At 48.3% G+C, this 24,968-nt stretch overlaps 1 protein-coding gene across 1 annotated transcript; it reads left to right on the forward strand.

The window, feature by feature from the left end:
• Positions 1–764: 764 nt before the first annotated feature.
• On the forward strand, positions 765–24,102 carry LOC119256513 (calpain-9-like). Its single transcript, XM_037524329.1, is given in 14 exon segments — positions 765–929; positions 2,891–2,960; positions 5,840–5,958; positions 6,302–6,435; positions 8,602–8,770; positions 9,625–9,708; positions 11,109–11,194; positions 13,945–14,022; positions 16,900–17,060; positions 18,301–18,458; positions 18,618–18,826; positions 21,706–21,742; positions 22,770–22,850; positions 23,980–24,102. Coding segments are annotated over 14 exon segments (1,674 nt in total).
• The last annotated feature ends 866 nt before the right edge of the window (positions 24,103–24,968 follow it).

Here is a 24,968-nt window from a genome sequence, read left to right on the forward strand (position 1 = left end):
AGTCCCCCACAGCAGGAAGGCAGTAGAGACCTGCCAGTGATCTCAACACTGGAGACAAAGCCCAGGCAGCTGCTTGTTGAGACCAGGGGCAGCCTGGCCCACCCATCCACTGCAGTGGGTTTATACTATTTTAATAAAAACCTTTTAGTCATATTATAGTTATATATTCTCATATAGTCATATCTAACCATTTTCTATCACCTTAACAATTGTGAATGAACTTTGAATACTATTATTTAGAAATACCTGATTTATTTATTTATTTGTTTGTTTGTTTGTTTATTTATTTATTTATTTAAAAAGAACAAATGGCAAAACTCTAGTGGGGGGAAACCTCTATTGGGGAGAACCTAGCCTCCTCCCCAAATAATTAACAGGAAAAGCTTGAAACATTTTTTTTATTTATTTATAAGATGATGTCACATTATCTCTTATTTGTTTTTCAATTTTTATTTTTAATCTCCTAATAATCTCAGCCCAGTCCGGGCTGGAAATCAGTTCGGATTTTGGAATGGTTTCATAATTAGGAGCCGACGCCCTAGCTAGGAGGTCTGCATTGGCTCGGGAACAATTTTCTGACCTTTGAACAACTATTTCATGATCTGAACAGTCCTGATTACTTTCTTCAACACTGTAGACTATTTTTTCTTTCACTTTTGATTTTGCCTCTTTTGTTTCGCCTTCAGACAGGCTTGGCTAGGAGCTACTGGGGCCCCAGGGCGTGGTAGAGGTAACCCATTGCTGCTGGCTGCTCCCCAGCTCCCATGGATGCTCCCATCACCCACTCCTCATGCCAGAGCTTCGAGCAGTTGAGGCAGGAGTGCCTGCGGAAGGGCACGCTGTTTGAGGACACAGAATTCCCGGCCAACAGTTCCTCTCTCTACTACAGCAAGGAGCCCGAGAGCCCCGTCGTGTGGAAAAGGCCAGGGGTGAGTTCAGCCAGAAGGTGGGGGTGGCAGGCTTGGAGCATCCAAGGACCCAGGAGAGGGCAGCAGGAGAGGGGGGAGCAGGAGGGGAGGCAAAGCACAAACCCAATCCAGGCCGGCTTCCCAGGGGAGGCCATGCAGAGTGATGGCTGGGAATGATGCTGGGAGAACATAACAGCTGGCAGGGCTGGGGGTGCTCTAAGGGGGACTCCAGGGCATCTGCTGCATCCAGCCCCCAGCAGCCTCACTCCCATGGAGGTCAGGACTCGAGTCTGACAGTGTCTTGGTAGTCAGGGAGTGGAGGTCAAGGCTATTCAGGATGAGTTGGGCCAGTCCCAGGCAACAGGTCCTCCCCAAGGGGAGAGGGTAGGAGGCAGCCCCAGCCCCCACTCCAGGAGGGTGTTCACCTGGGTGATGTATGTAAAGTGCTCAACAGCTTCTGCTCAGAGCCCAGGGTGTTCAGTGTAGACCAGGGCTCATGAAGCAAGCGTGCAGTGTCTCCATGATAGGGGGTGCATAGGAAGCAAGGGGCTGCCCAACACATCCTGTTTCCCCTTCCCGCAGTATCCATGAGCCAGTGTCCATGCCCCCCCACCCCTAACAATAGGAGGTGATGGTCCCAAGGGCCATGCGCTGCTGCCTGGGACAAGGAGTCAGTATTTGCTGTGCTGGGTTAGTCAGGGCTCAGCCTCTGACTGGGTGGTGCTGGCTGCCTTCCCTCGGGTGGGGACCCGCCTGGGAGAGCCCCCAGGGGTGGGCTGGGATGGCAAGGAACGGAGTGCAGAGAGGGCCGGGGCGCAGCTGAGACCCTGCACCCATCTGTCCAGGGACTGTGGTCACACCTGTCACACCCTGCACTCCCCACACCTCAGTCTCCTCCCTGTGAAGCTGAGACACTAGTGCCCACGGCAGACACGGCGTCCTGCTGCGGTTACTGGCATCACCATCATTTGCTCTGCATCCCACCTCCTGAAAGGCACTGGGAGCCCCATGTCTGCCTTCATGCTGTCTCCTTCATGAAAATAATGAAGATGTGTTAAATACACAGCCTGTCTATTTAAAACACACACACGATTCTGGAACTTCAGGGCAGAGTTCAAGTTAGACATGAGTAATTTATATAGTGGTAAGCTCTTTATTGCTATTTCCTGATGGAGGGTGTGTGTGTGTGTGTGTGTGTGTGTGTGTGTACTGACCTACTTACCAGTCCACCTGAATCATGTCTAAACTGCTTCTGGTCATCTAGTATTTTCCTAAACCTGACAAGGCTATCACTGAGTGCCTCAGGCTTTCTCCTGAGAAATTCTAGTTACTTCCTTCCCTCCTACTAGCCTCCCTGCCTCCACTCTTAGCCCAACAAGCCACCCTCCAGCCACCTGCGGGGCTCATGCCATCCCCTGCTCAGTGCCCTCTCTGGGGTCAGCACTACGTAGCAACAAGGCCTGGATTCCCCCAAAGGCCTCATCCTACCACAGCCTCCCCTTGTCCCGCCACCACAACACACTGTGAACATCACTCAGAATGTAGGGCATGGTGTAGGAAGCTGAGGAAGCAATGGGGTTCTCACAGGCAAGCCAGTGCCAGCCTCACAGAAGACAGGCTCTGAAGGGGGCGTCACAGGCAACAACAGCACCGATGGTTTCATTAAAACAGTATGAGTTGGAAAGAAGACACCAAGTGTGCTTGGGGGGATGAAAGCCTCCTAGGGAGGGTGCCTGAGTGTGAGACCAAGTTCCCAAGCAGAGAAGAGGCTCCTACACTGAGGGGCATGTAGGCAGAGGGGACGGAGGGGCCAAGTGATGTGACTGGCGCATCCCACCACGAGGCTGGGCTGTCCCTTTGCTTGTCCCTCCATGGGGAAAACATAATGAAACAGGAATGAAGTGTTCTGCTGCAAGAAAGGAGAGCCCGCCAGGAAGGGGCGGGAGGGCCAGGCCTCACTGACGATGCCCTCATTCTTCCAGGAAATAGTGAAAAACCCAGAATTCATTCTCGGAGGGGCCACCAGGACTGACATCTGCCAAGGGGAGCTTGGTGAGTGAGAGGGTCGTGCACGGAGAGCTGGTGGTTGGACAGACTGTTCCTGGGGGTCTGAGCTGCCGCCAAGGCAGAAGCAGCACAGGTCCCCAGCAACTCCCTGCACAGGGATGGGGAACATGACTGCTCCCATCTTCTGCTTCCCCCTCCTCCCCAGTGGCCTCCTGCTCTGCTGAAGGGGAGCCAGAGGACTCACATCCCTGGCGCTCTGCTCCCCACCAGTTTTCAGAGAACAGAGAGAACCAGAGGCGCTGCCTGGCTGCCGGCTCCATCAGAACATTAGTCGGTCACCTGCTAGGCCTCCCCTCAGCACTCATTGCCTCACTTCGTCTTCCCAACCACGCTCCCAATTTTACAGAGAAACCCAAGTTGAGGGAGGCAAAGTAAATTATCCAAAGTCACAGACATGATAGATATGCAGAGTCAGGGCCCCAAATTCCTCTTAACCACTTTGCCACACTGCCTCTGGGGTTCATGCTTTAAGGACCACCTCAACCCCCAGAGGAATGAACCAAAGAGAGCAAACTACTGTGAGCGGGAGCAGACACTGAGTTCCCCACAGCTGAGGTCACCACTGTGGTCTGACGGATGAAGTGGGACATGCCGGGAGCTTCACGACAAGTGGCTGAGTTACCCTCCCAGAACTCAACAGTCACACCTAGAATGATGATAGATGATTGATACACAGACAGACAGACAGACACATGCATCATGACAGAAGATAAACAGATGATGGACAGGGAGGTAGGTAGATGATAGACATAGAGACACAGACATGGTGGACACATGGAATTATACATTCTAAATATAACCTTGGCTTTTCAAAAAAAAAAAGTGTTCAGGTTGGTCTTCATTTTCTGAGGTTTAGCCCCCCTAAGAGGTTCTCCCTGTTCTCTTCAACATCCCCCTCTCAGTTGTCAACCCCATTCTTCCTCTACTCCCCTCATCCAGCCCTTCATGCATCCCCCTGGTGATACTCTTTCGCTAGGGATTATTATTCACTAGAAAATATTTAATGGGACTTTGTTTATTTCAAAGTTTTAATTTGTCACTTTGGTATAAAACCATTTTGAAATTACAACCTTAGTTGATAGTTGATGACAATATTATTTTGTGGCACTTTTTCTACATCTGAATACTGTATATAACATATGAATGAGAGGCCTCCCCTGGTAACTCAGTGGTTGAGCCCTGGCCTGCGAGCTGCCCACAGCCTCTGCAATGCCGATTTGATCCCCGGACACTGGGCAAGGGTCCCACATGGCAGGACAGACCTCTCCTGCCGTCTGCTGCTCCCCTCCGCAGTGTATTTGTCAGTCTTCCTGTTCTGTTCCCCGTTCTGGCTCTGGTGGATTCTCTCACCCTTCCGTGATTCTGACTGTACCCAGTACTTATATAAATAAATAAATCTTTAAAAATTAATTAACATATGAATGAATGAGGTTCTCCCTGGTGGCCTAGGGATTCAGTCTCAGTGCTATTACTGCTATGGCCTGAGTTCAATTCCCAGCCAGGGTGCTAACCCACATATATGGTGCAGCAGACCTCTCCTGTCTAGCACGCTGCTGCCCTTAGCAGTGTATTTCAGTAAGTCCACCTGTTTTGCTCCCCACTCTGTCTCTGGTGAATCCTCTCACCACTCCACATCTGGCTTATACCCTACTTCTATGCAAAAAAACAACCTGTGAATAAAGGATAACAATAAAATGGACAGCTGTGAACCAGCCCCCCAAATAAGCACTTGACTATCACCAACACCATCGTTACCCCTCCCTATCAGTGGCCACCTGCATGCTTTCACCCGACAAACTGAACTTTGCGGGCACACTCACCCAGCATCGTACTTGAGGTGACCAAACGTATACCTTGGCACAGACTCAACAGTGATCAGTAATTTTCATCTCTTCTTGGGGTTTTTCCCTTATTTTGAATTGTGTAAATAGCATCTGAATCTCTCTCCTCAAAAGCTGAGCACATTTCTGGCGAAAAAGTCTCTGGCAATGACCAAAAAAGGGTTGTGTGACAGTGTCCCAAGTCCAGTGGTACAAAGAACTTTCCAGAAATGTCAGCTCCCAGGAAGCCACACTTGAGTTCCAATGAATTCAAGTGGTATTATCGACTACAAGCAAATAGATTTGGGGTAGAATGGGGAGGTCCTGTTGGTTAAATAGGTAATTCCCAATGTCTGCTCAGACATCTTTCACAGGCAGCAGCTAGAGCTCTGATAGGTACAGATGAGGTGCCCGCCCCATGCTCAGTATGAGCACATGAACGCATGTGGGGGTCTGTACAGTGTAAGCTTAAAACACTGCTTGATGTTCGCACTCACTTTTGTGTTTTCCTCTGAATGGGAACTAACTCAAAGGTTGTAGCTGGGGAAACCAGCAGATCTGTCTAAAAATCTTGAAAATGCAAGATCAGTGAAAGTAGATGATGCCCATGGAGCTATTATTACCTACAACAAAGCTCAGTCTAGCCTGGGGAGGCATGAGCTCCAGCATAGTGCTCCCTCCGAGCTCACCCGAAGTGCCACAGGACAAGCAGGATGAGACGTCACTCACCCTGGCCCGCTGACACTAACTCTCACAGCCCTGGCCTCCTGGCCTTCCACGGAGCTGACGTGCAGTAGAGCACAGTGACACCCACGTGGGCATGACCTATACCACTGCCAAGACAAGAGCTATCTGTGCTAAGTGGGCAGGATTGCTGGGAAGGGAGGCAGAGGGGAGAGATTTGCTGGTAACCTTCCCATATTTTAAGATACAGGAAAAAACGGGGTCACATCTGGAATGCCCCACATCTCCTCTGGCAATAGGATTGTCCTTTTTCCCACAAATTAGCAGTAACACCTGTGATTAATGACGTTTCACTTACAGCTGACTGCTGGCTGGCAGCTGCCATTGCCTCCCTGACGCTCAACGAGAAAGCGCTGGCCAGAGTGGTCCCCCAGGACCAAAACTTTGGCTCCGGTTATGCTGGGATCTTCCATTTCCAGGTAAGTGAACTTATGTCACTGGGGCGCAGTGTGATGTCAGGTGTTTCTGCAGCTGCTGGTCATCAGGGGTGCCTTTTCCTCTTGAGAGAGAACTGGCCGGAGAGCTCTGGAGTGTCCACCCCGGCTGTGAGGGGACCGCGCAGGGTCTTCAAGCCCATGTCAGTGGCGGGTGGGATGCTCCGCACGTGGCTCCGTGGACAAAGCACAGTTGACCCATCGCAGAACCCACATGAGAGTTTCCTCCAGATCTGAGGGAGAAAAAGCAAAGTGATAACGTGGGCAAAGGGGGGCTGGACCTCCTGTGAGACTCAACCCTGCAATCTGTCTCTGCCCCGGGTGACAGCTCTGGCAACACAGCGAGTGGGTAGACGTGGTGATTGATGACCGGCTGCCCACCTCCAAGGACCGCTTGATCTACCTCCACTCGGCCGACAACAACAAGTTCTGGGGCGCCCTGCTGGAGAAAGCCTATGCCAAGTGAGTGTCGCCCAGCGCGGGCAGGCCCCTGTCCCAGGGAGGCCAGTCTCCCTCCTGGGTCCTTTTCAGGGCACAGCCGTGGAGAGGGACACTGAGGCTCTGGGATGGCACGTGTGAGGCGGCAGGGCCACCCGCCTGGGGCCCAGTCAGGGCTGAGGTGGAACAGGAGTGGCTGGGGCAGCTTGCTGTCGGGGTCTAGCTGTGCCCATCCTCAGACACATGGCGCATCCCTTTCTGCCCCTGCATGTGGATCCTGCCTTTGGCAGCAGCCAGAGTGCAGGGATGTTTCTGGGCGACGTCCCTGCCAGCACAGCCAGAGCAGAAGCCTCAGGGCTCCTGGCCAGTGGAGACTGAGATGTTACTTTCCCACTTTGGAATTCTCCTTTATAATTTTTTAAATTGTAAATTGACTGTTTTAACCATTTTTAAGTGTATATTTCAGCGGCATTAAGTTCATTCACATTGTTGGGTAACCATCACCCACACAGCTTCATCCTGCCAGACTCAAACTCTGCACCATTCAACATTACACCCCCTCCCCGCCCCCCAGCCCCGGGCCCACCCTGCAACTTTCTGTGTCTGGATGTCACTAACCTAGGAACCCCGGCTAAGTAGAATCTACACAGTCATTTCTAATCACCCGACTGGCCAGAGTTCCAATGGCAATGCCGCTTTCCAGCCCACCAGCTAGTCAGCAGCAGCCATGATAGCAGAGCTCCCACGGGATCCCCTTGGACTCAGCCTTTATCTTCAATTGTGGAAATGCGTCCTCAGAGACAGGAAGCAGGGAGGAAGGCCATGCTTCTACCTCCAAGTGGGTATGTAAGTGGCCAAATAAAGTGAATGTAAACTGAGGCTCAATTCATCCTGAAATCATCAGGATGGGATTAAACCATGAAAGAACCAAAGGTGCTCCTTTGCCCACATGCCCACCTGGTCTGCATAAACCCCCTCGGTGCCACTGACAGGATTGGGGTGAGCAAATGGGATGCTTTCCAGGCCTGGTGGAGGCAACCCAGTCCTTCAACGAGTCCTACCATCAGGGACCCCTCCTCTAGGGTCAGCTTCTCTGCTTGGGGCTGGGTTGAGTGTGGTTTCATTCTCCAGGAGCTCAGAAGAGGGAACCCCTCACCTCTCTCCACCCCAAGCTATGCAAAAGGCTTGAGTCAGTTGGTAGGATTTGAAACCTTTGCCTCAAGGAGAATACGTTTCCTAAAAAGAAGGCAAATTAGCTCATAGAAATATGTTCAACATCATTTGTCATGAAGAGACTGTAAATGGGGGCCTTCCCGGTGGCCCAAGGGATTAAGCACAGCACTATGGAGCAATCCCCAGCCTCTGCAGAATGAGTTCAATTCCTGGCCTGCCAGAGGGACCCACATGGCTCAGCAGACCTCTCCTGCCTCTCCCGCTGCTCCCCTCATCAGTGTTTTTGGTCAGTCTGCCTGTTCTGTTCCCCACTCTGTCTCTGGTGAATCCTCTCACCCCTTGCATCTCTGGCCTGTACCCCAGCTCTTGTATGCATACATAAATAAATCTTTTTTTAAAAAAAGAAACTGCAAATGAAAACAATAGTGAACATTGCCACACCCCTACAAAGTTTATTTTATAACTCAAGCAGAGTATACACCCATAAAGTGTGTGTCTATATGCACATTCTGTGTACAGGTATGTGTATGTTACATGTACAGACATGCTACGTATGCAGTTGTGTGATTGGGAATACCTGAGACCAGGCGGGAAAAGTTCCTTACCTCTCTGTCTACACGACTAATTCTTTCTTGGTCAGGTCCTATGAAGAGAGAGACTTATTTAAACATCACAGCAGTCCTAGAGGGGAGAGGACAACTGTGACCCCACCTTTTGCACATCATGAAACTGAATCATGAGCGGGTTCACACAAGAACACTCAGCTTGTAAGAGGTGGGTCTGGCTCTTGAACCCGCAGTCAGAGTAACCCACACCAGGCTCCTATCTCACAGACATTTCTTGTGTCTTCAGTGCATCAAGTAGACCCCAAATCCTACTTCCCATCTTCCTTCCATGCCACCCAGCCAGGGCAAGCCTTGGGAGGTTTCTGATTCAGTTAGAAAAACCTCTGGCTGGGGGCGCCACCTGGTGGCCTTCCTCATCCCTGCAGCCGTTTCCAAACTTCTGGCTTCACAGGTTGAATGGGAGCTACCAGGCACTGGAGAGGGGCAGGACCATCGAGGCCATGGAAGACTTCACTGGGGGTGTAGCTGAGACCTTCACAACCAAAGAGGCTCCAAAGAAATTCTATGAGATTCTCGAGAAGGCCTTGAAGAGGGGCTCTCTGGTGGGCTGCTCCATCGATGTAAGTCGCTCACCTGTCTCTCCCTTCCAAGCTCTCTGCCAGAGTCAGAGGCATGAGCAGGTGCCCTGAGCACACACAGCAGGGCTGGCACTTCCAGGACTGGGGAGTGTCAGTGTTTGTTTATTTTAATCCAAGCAGAAGTTTCTATTTAATGTCTTTCGATTACGAAGCTCAGACACCCTTGCTGTGTCAGGTAGAACAATCTCGACAAATCTCTGTCCCTTTCTCTACCCCAGCGGTGCTGTGTGTCCCCTTCTCAGCTCTGCCCTTGCTCATACAAGCAGCCACACACATTCAGGAACACAGGGCTAGGTTTGATTTAATGAAATGAAACCCTACTGTTTTCTGGAATCTTTGTTGATGTCACACATCATGGAAAATATATCAGTAGATGCTTAACAGTGTTTTTTCTAATCTCTTTCTGTACACACACACACATAGTTTTCCCTCGTCTAGTTGTGACTTATCCAAGTTTTCTGTTTCCTCTGGAGTTAACCATGGGAATTTGTTCTTCACTACTAAATGACCCATCTCCTGGTGTTTTCAAGCTGGTGACACGGAGCTGAGTGTAACACAATGTCTCCTTGTGCATGTGACTGTGCACCTCCATGAGGGGATGATCAGAAAGTTCTGTTTGGGGCCAGAAAGTCAACTCTTTGTTGGGAACGAGGGGCTTCTCATCCTGGAGAGAGGCTGGGAATGCCTCATTGTCACTGCTAAGGGGCCTCCTGTGGAACATTTTGAGTGTTCCTTCCTCCTGGGGAGCAAAGAGGCCGGGCCAGGCAGAGCTGGGTCTGGCCTGGTAGGGGAGTGACTTACACGATGGGTCCAACAGTGCTATTTTCATGTTTTAGGCCAGAAGTACTGCAGAGTCCAAAGCAGGGGCACCTTTGGGTCACATTATGGGTCATTGCTACACTGTGACGGGAATTGATAAGGTAGGTGACGTGCAGTCCTGCTGGAGGGTGCAGGCACAGCCGTGACCATGCTCATCCTTTTCCTTAGTGCATTGAAGCTTAAACTGAGCTTTCAGACTTCAGAGAATGTGTCATCTAGAGGAAGCAGCCAGCATGCAAAACAGCAAAACAGGGAAGAAAGCAACAGGAGCTTCCATCATAGTTCCCAACTTGTGCAGCAGATAGGAGAACCTGGTCTTTGTTTTTCTTTTCTTCACTAATTTCACTTCAATCCTGTAATAGCGTTCTCTAGAGAAAAGACTCAATAGGATGGATGGGTGGGTGGTTGGCTGGCTGTATGGCTGGATGGTAGGTAGAGATAGATGGATAGATGGAGTTTGGTACAGATACAGATACACAGTGGACCCTTGATGCAGGGGCACTAGATGCCCATAACTGTTGACTCCTCAAAAGCTTAACTGCAATTGTCCTTTAATGTCTGTGGGGTATTGGTTTTAGGGCAACCCTCCACCCCTATGGATACCAAAATCCACAGATGACTAAGTCCCTTATAGTAGGTTCTCCAAATTCAAGATTCAACCAACAAAGCAACATTCAGGTTTGGTTGAATCCGAACTTGGAACTCTCTGATAGAATAAAATACAAGAAAGTGGAGCAACTCAGTTCATTCACACTGATATTGTTTTGTCATGTGTAGTGTGATGTATGTGTGTATGTACATATATACCTGTGTGTGTATATACATATATACCTCTGTGTATAAACACACATACATATATACCTATATCAGGGGAAACTGCTCTGAGAGCTCAAATTTCTGGCTAGTTGATGAGTAGAAGTCTATTTTCTCTTTCTCCAAAGCCCTTGTGAACTGTGCAGTTCCTGCCCCAGAGCAGAGTAAGGACGGCTGGCTGGGCTTTCTTTCCTGACTCCGGGCTATTGATGTGGACGGCAGAGAGCCTCAGATAACACCTCAAATGGGAGAATATGGGCTTTGGAAGACTTAGACGTGGTTTTTATTTATTGTTGCTGTTTAAATTCCCAAAATGTATTTCTATGCTTGTCGTTCAGCTGTGAGTAAGAGGCAAAGGATGAAGGAAAGTCAGTAGTAGCTCACTGAGCGCTTGTGAGAATTACTCTTCACCTTTCCCTGTGGATTCTGAGGCTCCCCAGATAAACAAGTCTCTAGGGAAATTGCAGTCTAGCAAGTCACTCATTCATTTGAAGATTCATATCATGTTAGCCACTATGTTTAGCAGGACAATTCCGAGGGCAAGTTAAGAATGAATGAGTTTTGACATGTTTTTAATGTATGGAAGTCAAGAGTCTTCCAGTAAAGCCAGCCCCAGCTGAGAGGATCCACTCCGGAACTCACACATGAACTGATAGTTTCACATTCCCCTGCTGCCTTTGCCTTCCAGGTAAACTTCCGAGGCAAGAAAACTGAGCTGATCAGAGTCCGAGACCCTCGGGGCTGGACCAAGTGGAGTGGGCGGTGGAGCCACAGGTGGGTCCCCACCGCGTGTCTCTGGCTGGCGCCCACCTTAATGCTGCTCATGGGGTCCAGTGGGCCAAGGCTGGCTGGTGTGTCCTGGGAAGGAGGAGAAGTTTGTCTAACGTGCTCCCCTGGCTTCTGGGTGACCTCACCTCTTTCCCCTTCATCCCCTGGGGCCCGCCTTGCAGTCAAACTTGACTCTCAGGGAAGACTCTTAGAGTGGCCTTTTATCTTCCCTGGGATTGTTTTCATGTCGGTGACTGTATTGCCTCCCATCCCCATGCATCCTGGGTCTTTGTCTCCACATTTGAGTGGCCCCAGTGAAGTGTGTGTGTGTGTGTGTGTGTGTCTGTGCGTGTATGTGGTAGCAATGAGTATTTTGGGCGTGACAATCCCTGAGTCAGTCAGCCAGCAGGTCAGTACAGGATTCTCTGGCCACTGGCCAGAATCCCAGTGTCCCAGAAGAGGCAGACAAAGAGGAATAGGAAATTCAGCCACTACGACTGCTCTGATGACCAGCATTATTTACTTGACTCCAATTATAGGAAAGGTCTTCCTTTTGTTATAGGACAGCCCCGATATTAAACGGGTTCCTGGCTGTGGGTCCTCACCGGCGCGCTTTAAAGGGACTTATGAATACTCTACTACAGACACACACAAAGGGTTAATAAAAGGTTTATTTACAAGAGAAAAGGAAATAAGGAAAATGTACAACTCAGGGAGAAAATAGGGAAATAAAGTCTTTAATGTGTCCTACCCGATCCTACGACCTGGAAACTCAAAGTCACTCTCAGAGCTGGCCGGACGGTGCGAGCTGGCGGAGAGCCAAAAATGGGGGACCCTCCAAAGCCCACGTGTCTGCCTTTTATATCCACCTGGCTGCTTAACCCCACCCTCAGGTCCCAGCCACCTTCCCTTTGGTGGTGATGGGATTTGGAGTTCCCAGTGTTTTTGACTTTGACCTAGGGTGGGGGTGGAGTCCACAAAGCCTATATGGAATTAGCTTTGGGACATCCTTTTCCCCCTAACACTTTCAGGCCTGTGTCCCCTCCATGTCCCTTGAGAGGTGGCCCCGGTGCCTGGGATGATGGGCTGTAGCAGGTGTGCACAGGCAGGATGCACCCTGACCTGTCTCTACCACCTCTCTCTCTCCTTCCTCACCCAGAGCTCTGGCCAGCTTGGGCTCTTACTGGCCTCTCTGCCCACCTGCAGCTCCTGGGAATCTAGGGAGTCTGTACAAATCTAGAACTTGATTAAAGTCAAGTCCGTGTTTGTCCTCAGCTCAGACAATTCTCCAGGGGGCGCCAGTCATCTGTGTGTCTGTGGCTTTATTAACCAGACTAGCTTGAGGGCACAAGACTGACACTGAAGTGTCCCCCATCACTGCTCCCTCCTGCCATCCCCACCCTCTCCTGCCTTCCACTGCCTCAGAACCAAGGGACTTTGGCAGAAACTGATTCACACCAGACCCACATCAAAGCAGGCATGAACTCGGCCTTCCTCTCCTGGCGGAAAGGGAAGGAAGAGAAATCACGAAATCAAAAGGAATGAGACTGCTTTTAGCTCATAGGATTTATAGAGTCCCTTAACTCAGGGAACAGAGTCTCTAAAAGGACAAAGGCTACTTTTTCCTTTCCCTGAGAAACATGATGAAGAGGGAGAAGTGGGTTTACTGGAACACAGCTGGGGACTGCCTGCCTCCAGGCAGCCTTGGTGGGATGGGAGGGTCTGTCCCCACCCTGCTCCCAGATCCTGATTCTGCCTGGTGCCAGAGGGAGGCTGGAAAGCTCAGCTTAGCCTCTGGGCCCATTATGTGGGTGTGAGCCATTGGAAGAAAATGGCCCAAAGGAAAAATCAAGGCTCTTAGTTCTGTTCTTCAGACCCCACCAGGGGCAACCTGGAGAGAGGCTCTGGGTTCATTTGGCTCTTCTGAGCCCTCCCCCAGGAGTCAAGACCCACGGGGTGTGGGGAAATGGTTCCCCCCATGAGAGTGCTGAGGTGGTGGTAGAGCCATTTGAACTGCACTTGGTCCTTCAACAGCACAGGTTTAACTGTACACGTTCATTGTACTCAGATCTGTTACCTCTCAGCAGCTTCTGAAGCAACTGATTCAACCAACCTTGCGTGATGGTTGGCTGAATCCTCAGATGCAGAACCCTCAGGATAAGGAGGACTGAGAATAAGTTCCATTTGGATTTTCTACTGCACAGGAGGTTGATCACCCCAAGTTGTTCAAGGGTGAACTGCTTCTGGAGACAGGGGTGAGTGTGTGTGTGTGTGTGTGTGTGTTGGAGGGAGGAGAATGTCCCAAAGAAGCAGTGGCCTTAGAGGTGTCATTCCCAATCTGGAGGGCAGTAGGTAGCTGCTCACCTGAGGACAGGCAAGGCCCCCTGGCAGAACACGATCCAGCTTCCCAGGGAGGTCGCAGAAAGAAAGTACTTGGTAGATCAATGTCAAACAAGCTTGTCAAACATGTTATGATTATGACTTTTCAAAGTGTCAGCTGACAAAGAACAGGGGTCAAGTGAGTTTCCCTGCCTGTGGTGGTCTCATGAGAAGCACCTTCTTCCATTGGCTGCGCTTGGAAATGCACTTTCTGACCAATCTCAAAGCCTCTGGCACATTTCTGGGGTCCATGGTATGGTCACTGACCAGGATCTATTCCTTTCATAACCACACACCCTGGTTCCTAGGAAAGGGTGCTCCCCCAACCCAAGGCCAGTACTGCTCATGACCCACATGCTGCTTTGGTTTACTCCTAGTTCTTCTGAGTGGTGTTCTGTGGACCTTGCTGAGCAAAAGCGCCTGTGTCACCCTGCTCTGGACAAAGGAGAATTCTGGTACAGTTCTTACCTCTTTATTTCTGTACTAACTGCAAAACAGGTATGACAAGCCCCCATGGCCTTTGGGTGTAAAGAACACCCCATTTCTTCCTATCATTTTATCGTGCATTTCAGTAATTCACAGACACCTGTCTCAAAACACTATATCCACCCAGGTTGGCAAAGGATTTAATATGTCACGTGTTGGGGACTCTCCCCATCTTCAGACTTGTTTAGAGTGTCAAGGGAATCGGTGTGATCCAGGAAACAGAAGGCTCATCCTCCCAGCTCTCACCCAGCCTCCCTCCACTAAACCATCCATCATCCAAGTTTGCATTTGAACCTGCAGCCCAGTGAATTTGCATGCAGGCAGCAAGCTGCTCCTGGGGTCACTACCTCCAGGCCCAACTTGGTGACAGGGACCCTTGAAGGCAGCCACCTTTGGAGCATCTCAAAATACAGATCAGTGGGAAGGAATTCTTCATCTGGCCTTTCCACAGAGCTGAACATCTTTGCTAATGGAAAGTTGGTTAATGGCCCTTTATCTCTAGAAATCATTTCAAGTCTTGTTTCTTCCTATGGGACTCGGAAACAGTTGACTCTTTCCAACTCTGCAAGACCACAAATGTCTGATTTCTGGTTCTGTTTCCTTTCATAGCTCACGCCAGTGAATTCTTGCCTGAGTCCTTCCCTTTTTTTCATTTTATATATTTTTTACATCATTTTTCATTTTTGCACAATGTATGCATTTTCATCTTGATTATATCCCCCATACAATTTGCACCCCCCTTATTTTTACCCTAATCCCTCCCCCCTTTTTCCTCCCCACCGCCCGTAGTGTGTCTCTGGTTTATAGTTGATTGTTGATTTTGATTTTCACTTTATTATAATTAGTCTTTTTCCTGGTCCCTTATTTAGGTTTTCTAAATTCCTGCTATGAGTAAGACCATCTGGTATTTTACTTTTTCTGGGTTATTTCACTGAGCATGTTCCCTTTCAGCTCCATCCATGTTGCTGCAAATTGTCTGAGTTTATCTTTTTTGATTGCTGAGTAATATTCCATTGTGTATATGTACCACATCTTCTTGACCCAGTCATCTATTTTTGGGCATTTGGGTTGTTTCCATAGCTTAGCTATTGTAAATAGTGCTGCTATAAACATAGGGGTGCAGGTGCCCTTTTGAATTAATGTTTCTGTGTCCTTTGTGTCATTAGACAGGAGCAAAACCTAGTCCCTCTCATTAGATGCATCCCAAACTCCCCTCCTTTACATAACAAAAGAAAATTTTTATCACTTTCAACACTAAGAAAATTCAAGTTCTGGGAGCCATTTGTCAGGAATTGTGGATAAGGACCAAATATATTAGAAATACACTTTGGTCACCTGATGACAAAATATTTCTTATAAATTAAAATATCACACTGACTTTACACTGATACTGAAACCAGCAATAAGCTCACTTCCTGTCACTCTTCAAAATCAACTGCTACAGCCTCATTTTGGGGGGAAGAAAGTTTTTGGTTTTTTTTTTGTGAGGTCAACCAACAAGGAGATAGGAGCCAAGGCTCAAATCTGGAAAGTAGAAATGATTTTATAGAAATGGAGGTAGAAAGGAAATGAAAGTTAAGAATATAAAGTTTATGGGCTTGAATAAGTCTAATCAAATAGTTACAAATGGATCTATATATGAAAAGTTTTCCAGATTCTTGGGATGGACCCCTTGCTTCTGGATGTGGTCTAATCTGGTCTTTCTTCCTGTTTTCTTGGTTTTGTGTCAGTAGTCTCTTGGTTCTGACCAGCTTGGAATATGGCTTAAGATCAATTTCTTCTGCACACGTTTGTGTCATAGGACTCATAGAAAAGTGTCACACAATGTTGCCTTCCGAAGAGCAGGTTGGAGAGATTGTCAAACATGCACAACTATTCTGGGGATCACCCATGGTTTCAAAACTCCCAAGTTTATATCTGCAGTTCCTTTCCTTGGAATTCCAGATCCATATATTCAAGGATCTACTCAGTATCTCCCTGTGAATATCTACTCACTAGCACATCAAAGGATCACATGCCTAAACCTCAAATCCTTCTCTCCCCAACTTGCTACAACACAGTCTTCTCCATCTTTATCCATCCAACTTTTCAAAACACATAACTTCTTGCCTTTCATTCTTTTCCTCACATTTAATCCTCCAGGCAGTCCTGTAGACTCGACCCTCAAAATATGTCTTAAACCTGATCATTGCTCACAACCTCCCGTCCTACCAGCCTGGACTGACCCACCCTCATTGCCAGCTGGGCAACAGCACGCACTTCATAGCTGGTGACTCCACTTCTATCTGTGCCCTTTCTCATGGGTCAAGGGTTATGGGTAATGTTAACACGTCCTACTGTTTCTCCATCTAATCAGAGTCAAAGCTGAAAGCCTTATGATGACCATCCTGGTCCACCATTATCTTTGAACATCATCCTTTACTGACTTACTCATCTTAAGATCTTGTTCTCCAACTACCTGGACTGAAAAAGTCTTTATGTCCCAACCCCTACACTCCAGGTCTCCACCTGAACAGTCAGAAGTTCCCTTAGCTGTTCATCTAAAATATCCCACACACTGCATGCTTCCCCTTCACCCTGGTTTGTTTTACTTTGTAGTGCATATATATATATATATATATTTTAAGCTTTTCTTCCTAAATTTTAAGCTTTTCTTCCTTTCATCTTTCCTAACCTTTTCTTTCCCTTTTTTTTTGGAGGGGAGGCATTCTCTTCTCCCCAGACCTGATTTCTCCCCAATCCTCCAGGACAGAAGCAAGTGCTCAATAACTGTTGGATGACTGAATGAATGAGTAGGTCATGCAGTGTCATCCCTCCAGAGCATGTCTCTCTCCACTTTGCTGCAGGATGGCATTTACAGACTTCAAGGCCCATTTTGACAAAGTGGAGATCTGCAACCTCACTCCTGATGCCCTAGAGGAGGATGCCCTCCGCAAGTGGGAAGTGACGGTCCACCAAGGAAGCTGGGTGCGGGGCACCACTGCTGGAGGCTGCCGCCAGTTCCTGGGTTTGTAGTCTCCCTGCCCTTCTCTTTGTCATCCCCAAGTGTTGAGTCCAAACCAGGACATCAGTGGATCAGGCCCAGGACCCTAGAGAAGGCCCAAAACATGGAGCTAGACAGAAGCATTTCAGTGATGATTGGGAAGAAAGGATTGCAAAGTTTGGTAGGACTTTGGATAAGAATTGCTCAAGGAACCTCCTTTGTTTTACCACTTGGGTTATCTTCCCTGACAAGTAATAGAAGACACACTCACACTAGTTTAGAAATGAAAAGAATTGGGCCTCCCTGGTGGCATAAGGGGTTAAGTCTCAGCACTATGCAGCTATCTGCAGCCTCTACAGCACGAGTTCCACCCTGCCGCCAGGGAGGTGACCCGCATATGGCACAGCAGACCTCTCCTGTCTCGCCTGCTGCTCCCCTCAGCAGTGTATTTCAGTCAGTCTGCCTGTTCTGTTCCCCATTTTGTCTCTGGTAAATCCTTTCACCCCCACACCTGTGGCCTGTACCCCAATTCTTGTAGGCATAAATAAATCTTCAAAAAAGAAGAAAAGAAATAGAAAGAATTTATTGCCTTACATAACTGACAAGTCCAGAGGAGCAGAGGGCTTCAAGCACAGATCGATCAGTGATATGCTTGTGATAGTCTGTGCTGCTCTCTTTGCTCTGTTGACTTCTCCCTCAGGCTGTTTCACTCTACAGGGATGGGAGGGCAGCCAGCTCCCCAGCCCTCATTCACTGACCTGCTCAGCAAGAACTCCTAAGGGTCATCAGACAAAAGCCCTTAACTTCCCTCTAACTGGGGATTCCTTAAGCCTGCATGCCTGGTGAATGCTGCTGACTGGACTTGTCCAAGTTCCCTGTGGCAAGAAGGAATCATGGAGAACAATCAGCATTCACTCTTGGAGGTGGCCTGAGGTCACTTGTGCACAAATCACACCACCATTGAGTGGGCCCTGGGAAGCAAGCACAGCGCCCCACACTCGCCTTTGAAATGCCAAATGGGAAAAAAAAAAGATGGAACAAATTGCAGTGGACAAAATGCAGAAGAATGTCTTTGAACAGTTGCATGGGAAATGGTTCCAAGAGGTAGAAGGAAAAGAGACCCCTTTTCATTCTCCCAAGGGGTTGTAGAAAATAGGCCAAGAGGGAAATCAGGACAGGGGAGTGGGTAGGATGTGTGTCCCCTTTGTTTTTGTTTTGGGTTTTTTTTCCCAAGGGAAAATAACCTGCCTCTTTTGAATGGCAGATACCTTTTGGACCAATCCACAGATAAAATTTTCCCTGACTGAGAAAGATGAGGGGCAGGAGGAATGCACTTTCCTTGTGGCCCTGATGCAGAAAGATCGAAGGAAACGCAAGAGGTTTGGAGCTGACGAGCTGAAAATCGGCTACGCTATTTACCAGGTGGGTAGATGCCAAATTACAGTTGAGAATCCATGGAGTCCTAAGTTCTTGGTCCCTTTTCAGCCTCACACCTGACACTCAATGCCAGTCCCTCAACTGTGTCCAAATAGCCGAAACCCGCAGCCAGGAAAACCACTTCCCTTCACACTCCTGTTGCAGTGCCCAAGCAAAGATGAGCACCTGAGCAAAGACTTCTTCAGAGACCACACTCCCCAGGCCACAAGCAAAACTTTCCTCAAAGAGAGGGAAGTTTCTGACCGGTTCAAACTGCCCCCTGGGGAGTACATCCTGATTCCCAGCACTTCTGAGCCCCATCAGGAAGCAGATTTCTGCCTGAGGATCTTTTCAAAGAAGAAGGCCATTACCCGGTGAGTTTCAAGGATCCCTCTTTGGTGCTTTACTCCCAGAGATGTCACCAGACGGTGATTGGAGTCGTGGCCCCCTGTCCTCTTCCATGATCTACTTGAGAAACCAGGAGGGGGCCAAAGGGAGGGTCTGAACCGATCAACAAGCAAAGGCATATTTCCAGTTTAGTTCTCACATGAAACAGTTGCTCTTTCTAACTGACCCCAGAACCATGCTCACAAGACACTCTTGGGTGAAGCCCTGATTTTCCAGACTCTATTACCAAGAAGCTTCTGGAGTGGGAGCAACATGAGGGGGATGCCAGAGGTGTTTCTGTGCATGAATAAAGGGGTGACTATTCCAACTCTCAAGAATCACACATTCTTTTTTATTAATAATAAATTTTATTTTTATATTCCCCATACAGTTGAAACCCCCCTTTCTGATCCCAATCCCTCCCCTCCCGCCCCCCCCCCCCCCAAAAGTGTCTCTGTTTCATAGTTTTTTGTTGATTCTGATTTTCACTTTCTTATAGTTATTCATTTTCCTGGTCCCTTATTTAAGTTTTCTAGATTCCTGCTATGAGTGAGACCATCCGGTATTTTTCTTTTTCTTTTTGGCTTATTTCGCTGAGCATGATCCCTTCCAGCGCCATCCATGTTGTTGCAAATTGCATGTGTTTATCTTTTTTGAATGTTGAGTAATATTCCATGGTATATATGTACCACATCTTCTTGATCCAGTCATCTATTTTTGGGCATTTGGGTTGTTTCCAAAGCTTAGCTATTGTAAACAGTGCTGCTATAAACATAGGGGTGCAGGTGCTCTTTGGAATTGATGTTTCTGTGTCCTTTGGGTAGATACCTAGGAGTGGAATTGCTGGATCATATGGAAGCTCTATGTTTAGTAGGTCCAGAAATCTCCACACAGCTCTCCATAGTGGTTGGACCAGTTTGCACTCCCACCAACAGTGCAGGAGAGTTCCTTTTTCTCCACATCCTCGCCAACATTTGTTGTTGCTAGTTTTTTTTAATATGTGCCAAGGAATCACACATTCTTTCAGTTCCATTTTAGTACCCTTTTACACAGCGAACATTCTGCCATCTCTCCCTCAAAATGTCTTAGCAAATTATTTTGTATCGGTTATTTCTGAGGAAGAAGTTTCTCTTTCGTTCATTTACCATTAATAACTCTGTGGCAGGGGCAGGGGGGTGGGTGGTTCAAGTTTCAAGAACCTATTTCTTCTCCCAATGGAGACTCTCTAGGGAACCCAGAGAATGACCAGCTCTACTAATTCTGTTTCTGTTGATTCCCATCAAAGTATCAACCTGAGACAACAAGATGGAGATGACTGTGGCTGCATGGCCTGTTCTGGATAAGGGACATAAGTATTAGAGCTCCTGTTTGTCCTTTGGCATTGTGAATTGCTATTATTTGTTTTGTCTAGTGGCATGGAATTGCACTATGTTGTGTACTGAGTTTCACAATTACAAAGTCTGGTTGGGTTTCCCGCTGACTGCAGAAGCCGTGGTTCTTTCTCGTCAGCAACAGAGAAGCAATGCAATCTTTGATTGTTAAAACTCTGCTGCAAAGTCTTTCTCCAGTCTTCTCTCAGATACTGATACACACTGAGGATGAATTGACCAGTATCCATTCACACAAAAGACCCCTATGCGAGATCCGTGCAGATCGGCAACTCCTGTGGCTGAGCCCATCTTTTACCCTCATGTTCTCTGTCTCTTGGGGGGTGAGGTCAAAGGTCACTCCATTCACACTGCATGTACAATAGTGATTAATGGAAGGTGATATTGAACATAAAAAATGTGGCGTATAATCTGCTGTGATAGTGAGTATCATACACATGTACCATCTGCTGTGATACCACAAGTATCAGTAACAGACACAAGTAGCTCAGTCACAGAAAAGCCACCTTCAGCTCAATTTCCCTTGGCTTCATCCTCACTGGAGACTCCTAAACTATAATGAAAAGCTCTGAAAGGGTTATGTTGTGGAGGCCCAGGGGGTGAGGAGGTAAAGGGGACTGTCCTGGTTTCATCTTAATGTTTGATTATTTTTTTCCCTTTGAATTTTCTTTAATTTGTCTTTGGAAATGCTTCGGATTTAATCTGTAAAACTGAGTTCTTCCAGGGCCTCCCATGGTGGCGCAGGGGCAGTCGGCGAGGATTCCACATGCCACGGCTCAACAGTGTCCTCCCGCGATGAGGCTGTTTGCTCCCTGCTCTGACTCTGGTGAATTCTCTCACCCTCCTGCGCTTCTGACTGTACCCAGTGCTTGTATATATAAAATAAACAAATCTTAAAAAAACAAACTGAATTTTTCCAGATATTTTAGTATTTGACAACTGAAGCCTGCTCCTCCTCTAATCTGACTACTTCCCAAATGATGCGGTTCCCCTATATGTGTGGGCAGCAAAGTAGACCTGCTGTCACGGTTCTCCTGATTCCACCTGTGAGCAGAGAAACACACCCTCCCAGTGGGCTCAGGGGTTCACATCCATGGGGGAAGGGACAAGGGTAAAGAATCCAGCTTCAAAAGTGATGTTGTTGGTTCCACCTCAACTTGCTCTATAAGCTTTTAAAAGTTTCCCACGAATGATTAACCTTCAACGAGCTGAGTGTCTTCTTTCACAATCCAGAATTGCCAAGTTCTGCTTGGAATGATGACCACCTGGTCTTCCTCGAACTTTCATGCTGAGCAAGGTCTGAGTGACGAGTGGAGAGGGAGGTCCGTGCCTGGAGGCTGCACACCCTGTGAAATGCAGTCACAGAAGAGGAAGGCTTCTATGGCACAGAACCTTCCAGCACCTCTGAACCCTGTAGCTCAGCAGCGTCTAATGGGGAAGTGAATCTATGATTATCAACATGGTTTTTGTGCCCACAGGGACATGGATGGAAATGTAGACATTGCCCTTCCTGAGGTGAGCCTTCTTGAGCTACTGTGGAGGGTGGGATTAGCGACTGCTCTGGAAATTTCCTTCAGACCATAACATCACTGAAAATTCCAAAGTTTAAGGAGTGGTTACCATTATGCAAGGAAGTACCTTAATTTTAACCTCTTGGAGAACAAAAGTGACCTTTCTTCCACCAGAACTGCCCACTCCCTCTGTTCCCTGAGAGGTTACTGATGGTTTTTAGGTGGATGGAATCTCTTTAAAAAGTATGCAATTTCAGAAAAGCAACTGATAAAACAAAAATGGGAGAAGCAGGTAGAATTTTTGACTGTGGGCTTGGGGAACACACCAATTCTCCCTGATGTTGTCTGTTGGGAGAGAGGTAGGGGCTGGTTTTATTCTTGTCCAAGGGTTGTAAGGCTTCCAGGAGATGCTGATGTGACCAGAACATCTGACACCCCCATCTCGAGCAGTGACCAGTTTTCAGGAAGGACTTTCTTCTCCTTGCTGCCCTCTCTGGGATGCAGCTCATGAGCAGACCCGAAACAAAACATCCAAAACCTTTACTGACCTTTTGCCATGCACCAGGCCCGGTGCTCTGTACTGGAAAGATCCTGCCTATAAAGATTTACCACCTACTGCGACAATGATGAAGCAGGGAATGATAGTCAAGGTGGTGCAGTATGCCCTGGAAGAAGGGGAGGGTGATGGCAGCCCTGGATGGACCAGGCCTCTGCCAGCAGTGAATTTTCCAAAAGTCCTCTCATCTGTCAGGTGAGGAGTGCACCACCAGTCCCAGGAAGTCCTTCCAGACGTTTCTTCTAATGAGCCCTCACAAGGAGAGGAAATTCTCTTTCCTAATGCTACTGGCTGTGGCCAGTCCTGGGCACCACCCAGCACAGGCATGTGAGGCTGCCATGGAGGTCCTGACCTCTCCCGCAGCGGGCGGCACCACCTCCTGCCCAGGGCTCGCCTTTCCTGCTTTTTCTTTGGGAAACTAAATGTCCATTTCTCTCTTGTGGCTCCCAAGCAAGTTCCTCTGGTTCATTTTTAGCCTCAGAAGCCAACTTCGCCTGCTTGGGAGAAAGAGGAGGAGCAGCGGTTCCAGGCCCTGTTTGAATAAATCACTGGTGAGGTAGGGCTGCCCGTGCCCTCGATGCCCTGCAGGACCGAGGGGCCTGGCCTCCCTGTCCAAGGATGAGGGGACACTTCCCAGAGACGGACCCAGAGGCAGGCAGGAGCTGGCGGGGAGAAAGCAGCCCTGTTCTCTAGAGAAGGGCTGAGGACGGCCTCCTCCTCACAGCTCTCACTCCAGACTGCACTGATGGGGCCACCGCACCCAGCGGAGCCCAGCCAGGCCCAGAAACTTTGTGTGGGAACTACAGGAAGCCTTAGGAGGGGATTCCTTTGACCTTTGCCCAGAAATTGGCACCTTCATCATGCTCTCTCTGCTCTGCTGAAGGTGGTGTTGCCAGGACAGTTGCTGTGATGCCACCAATGCATGCCCGCATTTTGCCACTTAACAGAGATGTGGCCAGGTTTGGCAGTTGTGGATCAGGCAACCTGGAGCGTCTGTGCCCTGCTTTCTGCCCTTTCCTGCCTGTTCCTACCCTCTCAGCTGCTCAGCTTGCTTGCTGGAGACCCTGGCTGTTTGGGGTCGGGGGAGTGGGGGTCTTCCCTGTCCTGCCCAGGCTTCCAATGCCCTTGATACTGCTCTAGGCGTGTTCCCTTGATACCTCTCAGCTGGTAGTTGTAAATAATATTGGCCTAGGTTTAAGACTCTGTATTTCTCTCAAGCTTCTGAGCGCAGCTGGTGCTGAGATTTAGTGGGATTTACTGGACCATCTAGGTCAATGGTTCTGCAATTCATCCCCAGAGCTTTGAAAAATAATCAATGAAGCATACTCCCGGTTGTCCTGAGCAAAGTGGGATAAGCCCCAGTATGGGCATTCTTGAAGCTCTCCCGGTGCTCTTGCTGTGACAGAGGCTTGGACACTCAGATCCCAGTGTCCTCTGACACGGGAGCCATTTAGGGAGCTTGGGCTCAGGGCTGGGGGAAGCATGCTTGGGCTGGCCTGACTCACCTCCCTCCCTGGGTGGCTGGAAGGTCCCAGAGAAGTGAGCAGGCTGCGGCCAACAGTGCAGGGCACCCGGGAAAGCAACAGGGTGCTGAGGGATGGACTAGCTCTCGAATTAAGCTCATCATTGAAAGAAACTGTAAGAAGATACTGAGTCACAAACAGCAATTTTCTCCACTTCAACAGGACATGGAGGTGACAGCAGAAAAACCCAAATATGTTTTAGATGCTGTGCTGCAAAAGAGTCAGTGTTCCCACCCACCACCCCTCAGAAATCCCCCGGGCTCCCATGGAATAGTGGACACATGATGGGCACCCATCTTGGTTCTGCTCTGCTCCCCAGGCTCCCTGCTCCAGGACTGAGTTCAGGCAGACTTTAAAAATAGCTTTGTGGCTTCTTTCCTGGTTCCAAAAATGATGCAGGTTTGCAGGAGGAAATTCTTTAAAATGCAGAAAAGATTATGACAAAGTTACAATAAGAGTCAAGGTGGCTATACTACTGTCAGGCAAGATAGACTTTAAGATAAAAAAAAATGTTACTAGAGACAAGGAGGGACATTTCATCATGATAAAAGGTAAACGCATTAGGAAGATAGAACAATTGTAAATGTAATAGTACCTAATAGCAGAGTCTCAAAATTTAGGAAGCAAAAATGAATAGAATTAAAAGACAAAATAAACAATTTAACAATTACAGCTGAATACTCCACTTTCAGTAGTTGATAGAACTACCCTGTAGATTGTCATTCAATATTCAGACAATCATACAATTTGGTTTCCTCGTCCCCCTAAGACACATCTTAAAACAACCCAAACCGAATCTCCAAGGGCTCATGAGCTAGCTGAGGAGCAATTTGAAGCCAATGCCATCCACTTTCTGTTGGAGCAAAAATCGGATGAAGATATTGAAGCCTCAGTTGGAGGAAGTGGAGTTCTTTCCAATCTTCAGAGTCTATGATTTCATTAAAAAACCTGAAATTATTCTCATAATAGTCTACGTGATTAAGGAAATTTTAAAAACAATCTTCTCTACTGCTGCCATTTTGAAGTGAAATGAGCTGGAAGCCTAAGGAGTGGTGTTCCTCGTGGGATGGCAGGTTGCAGTGTGGACACCCCCTCTGTGAGCAGTGCCTGTTCACATGGGCCAGCTCCGCTCAGAAGGGTGACCCAGCTTT

This window comes from Talpa occidentalis, unplaced genomic scaffold (assembly GCF_014898055.3).
Source record: "Talpa occidentalis isolate TD23 unplaced genomic scaffold, MPIMG_talOcc4v2.1 talOcc4.30, whole genome shotgun sequence".
Classification (NCBI taxonomy): Eukaryota; Metazoa; Chordata; class Mammalia; order Eulipotyphla; family Talpidae; genus Talpa; species Talpa occidentalis.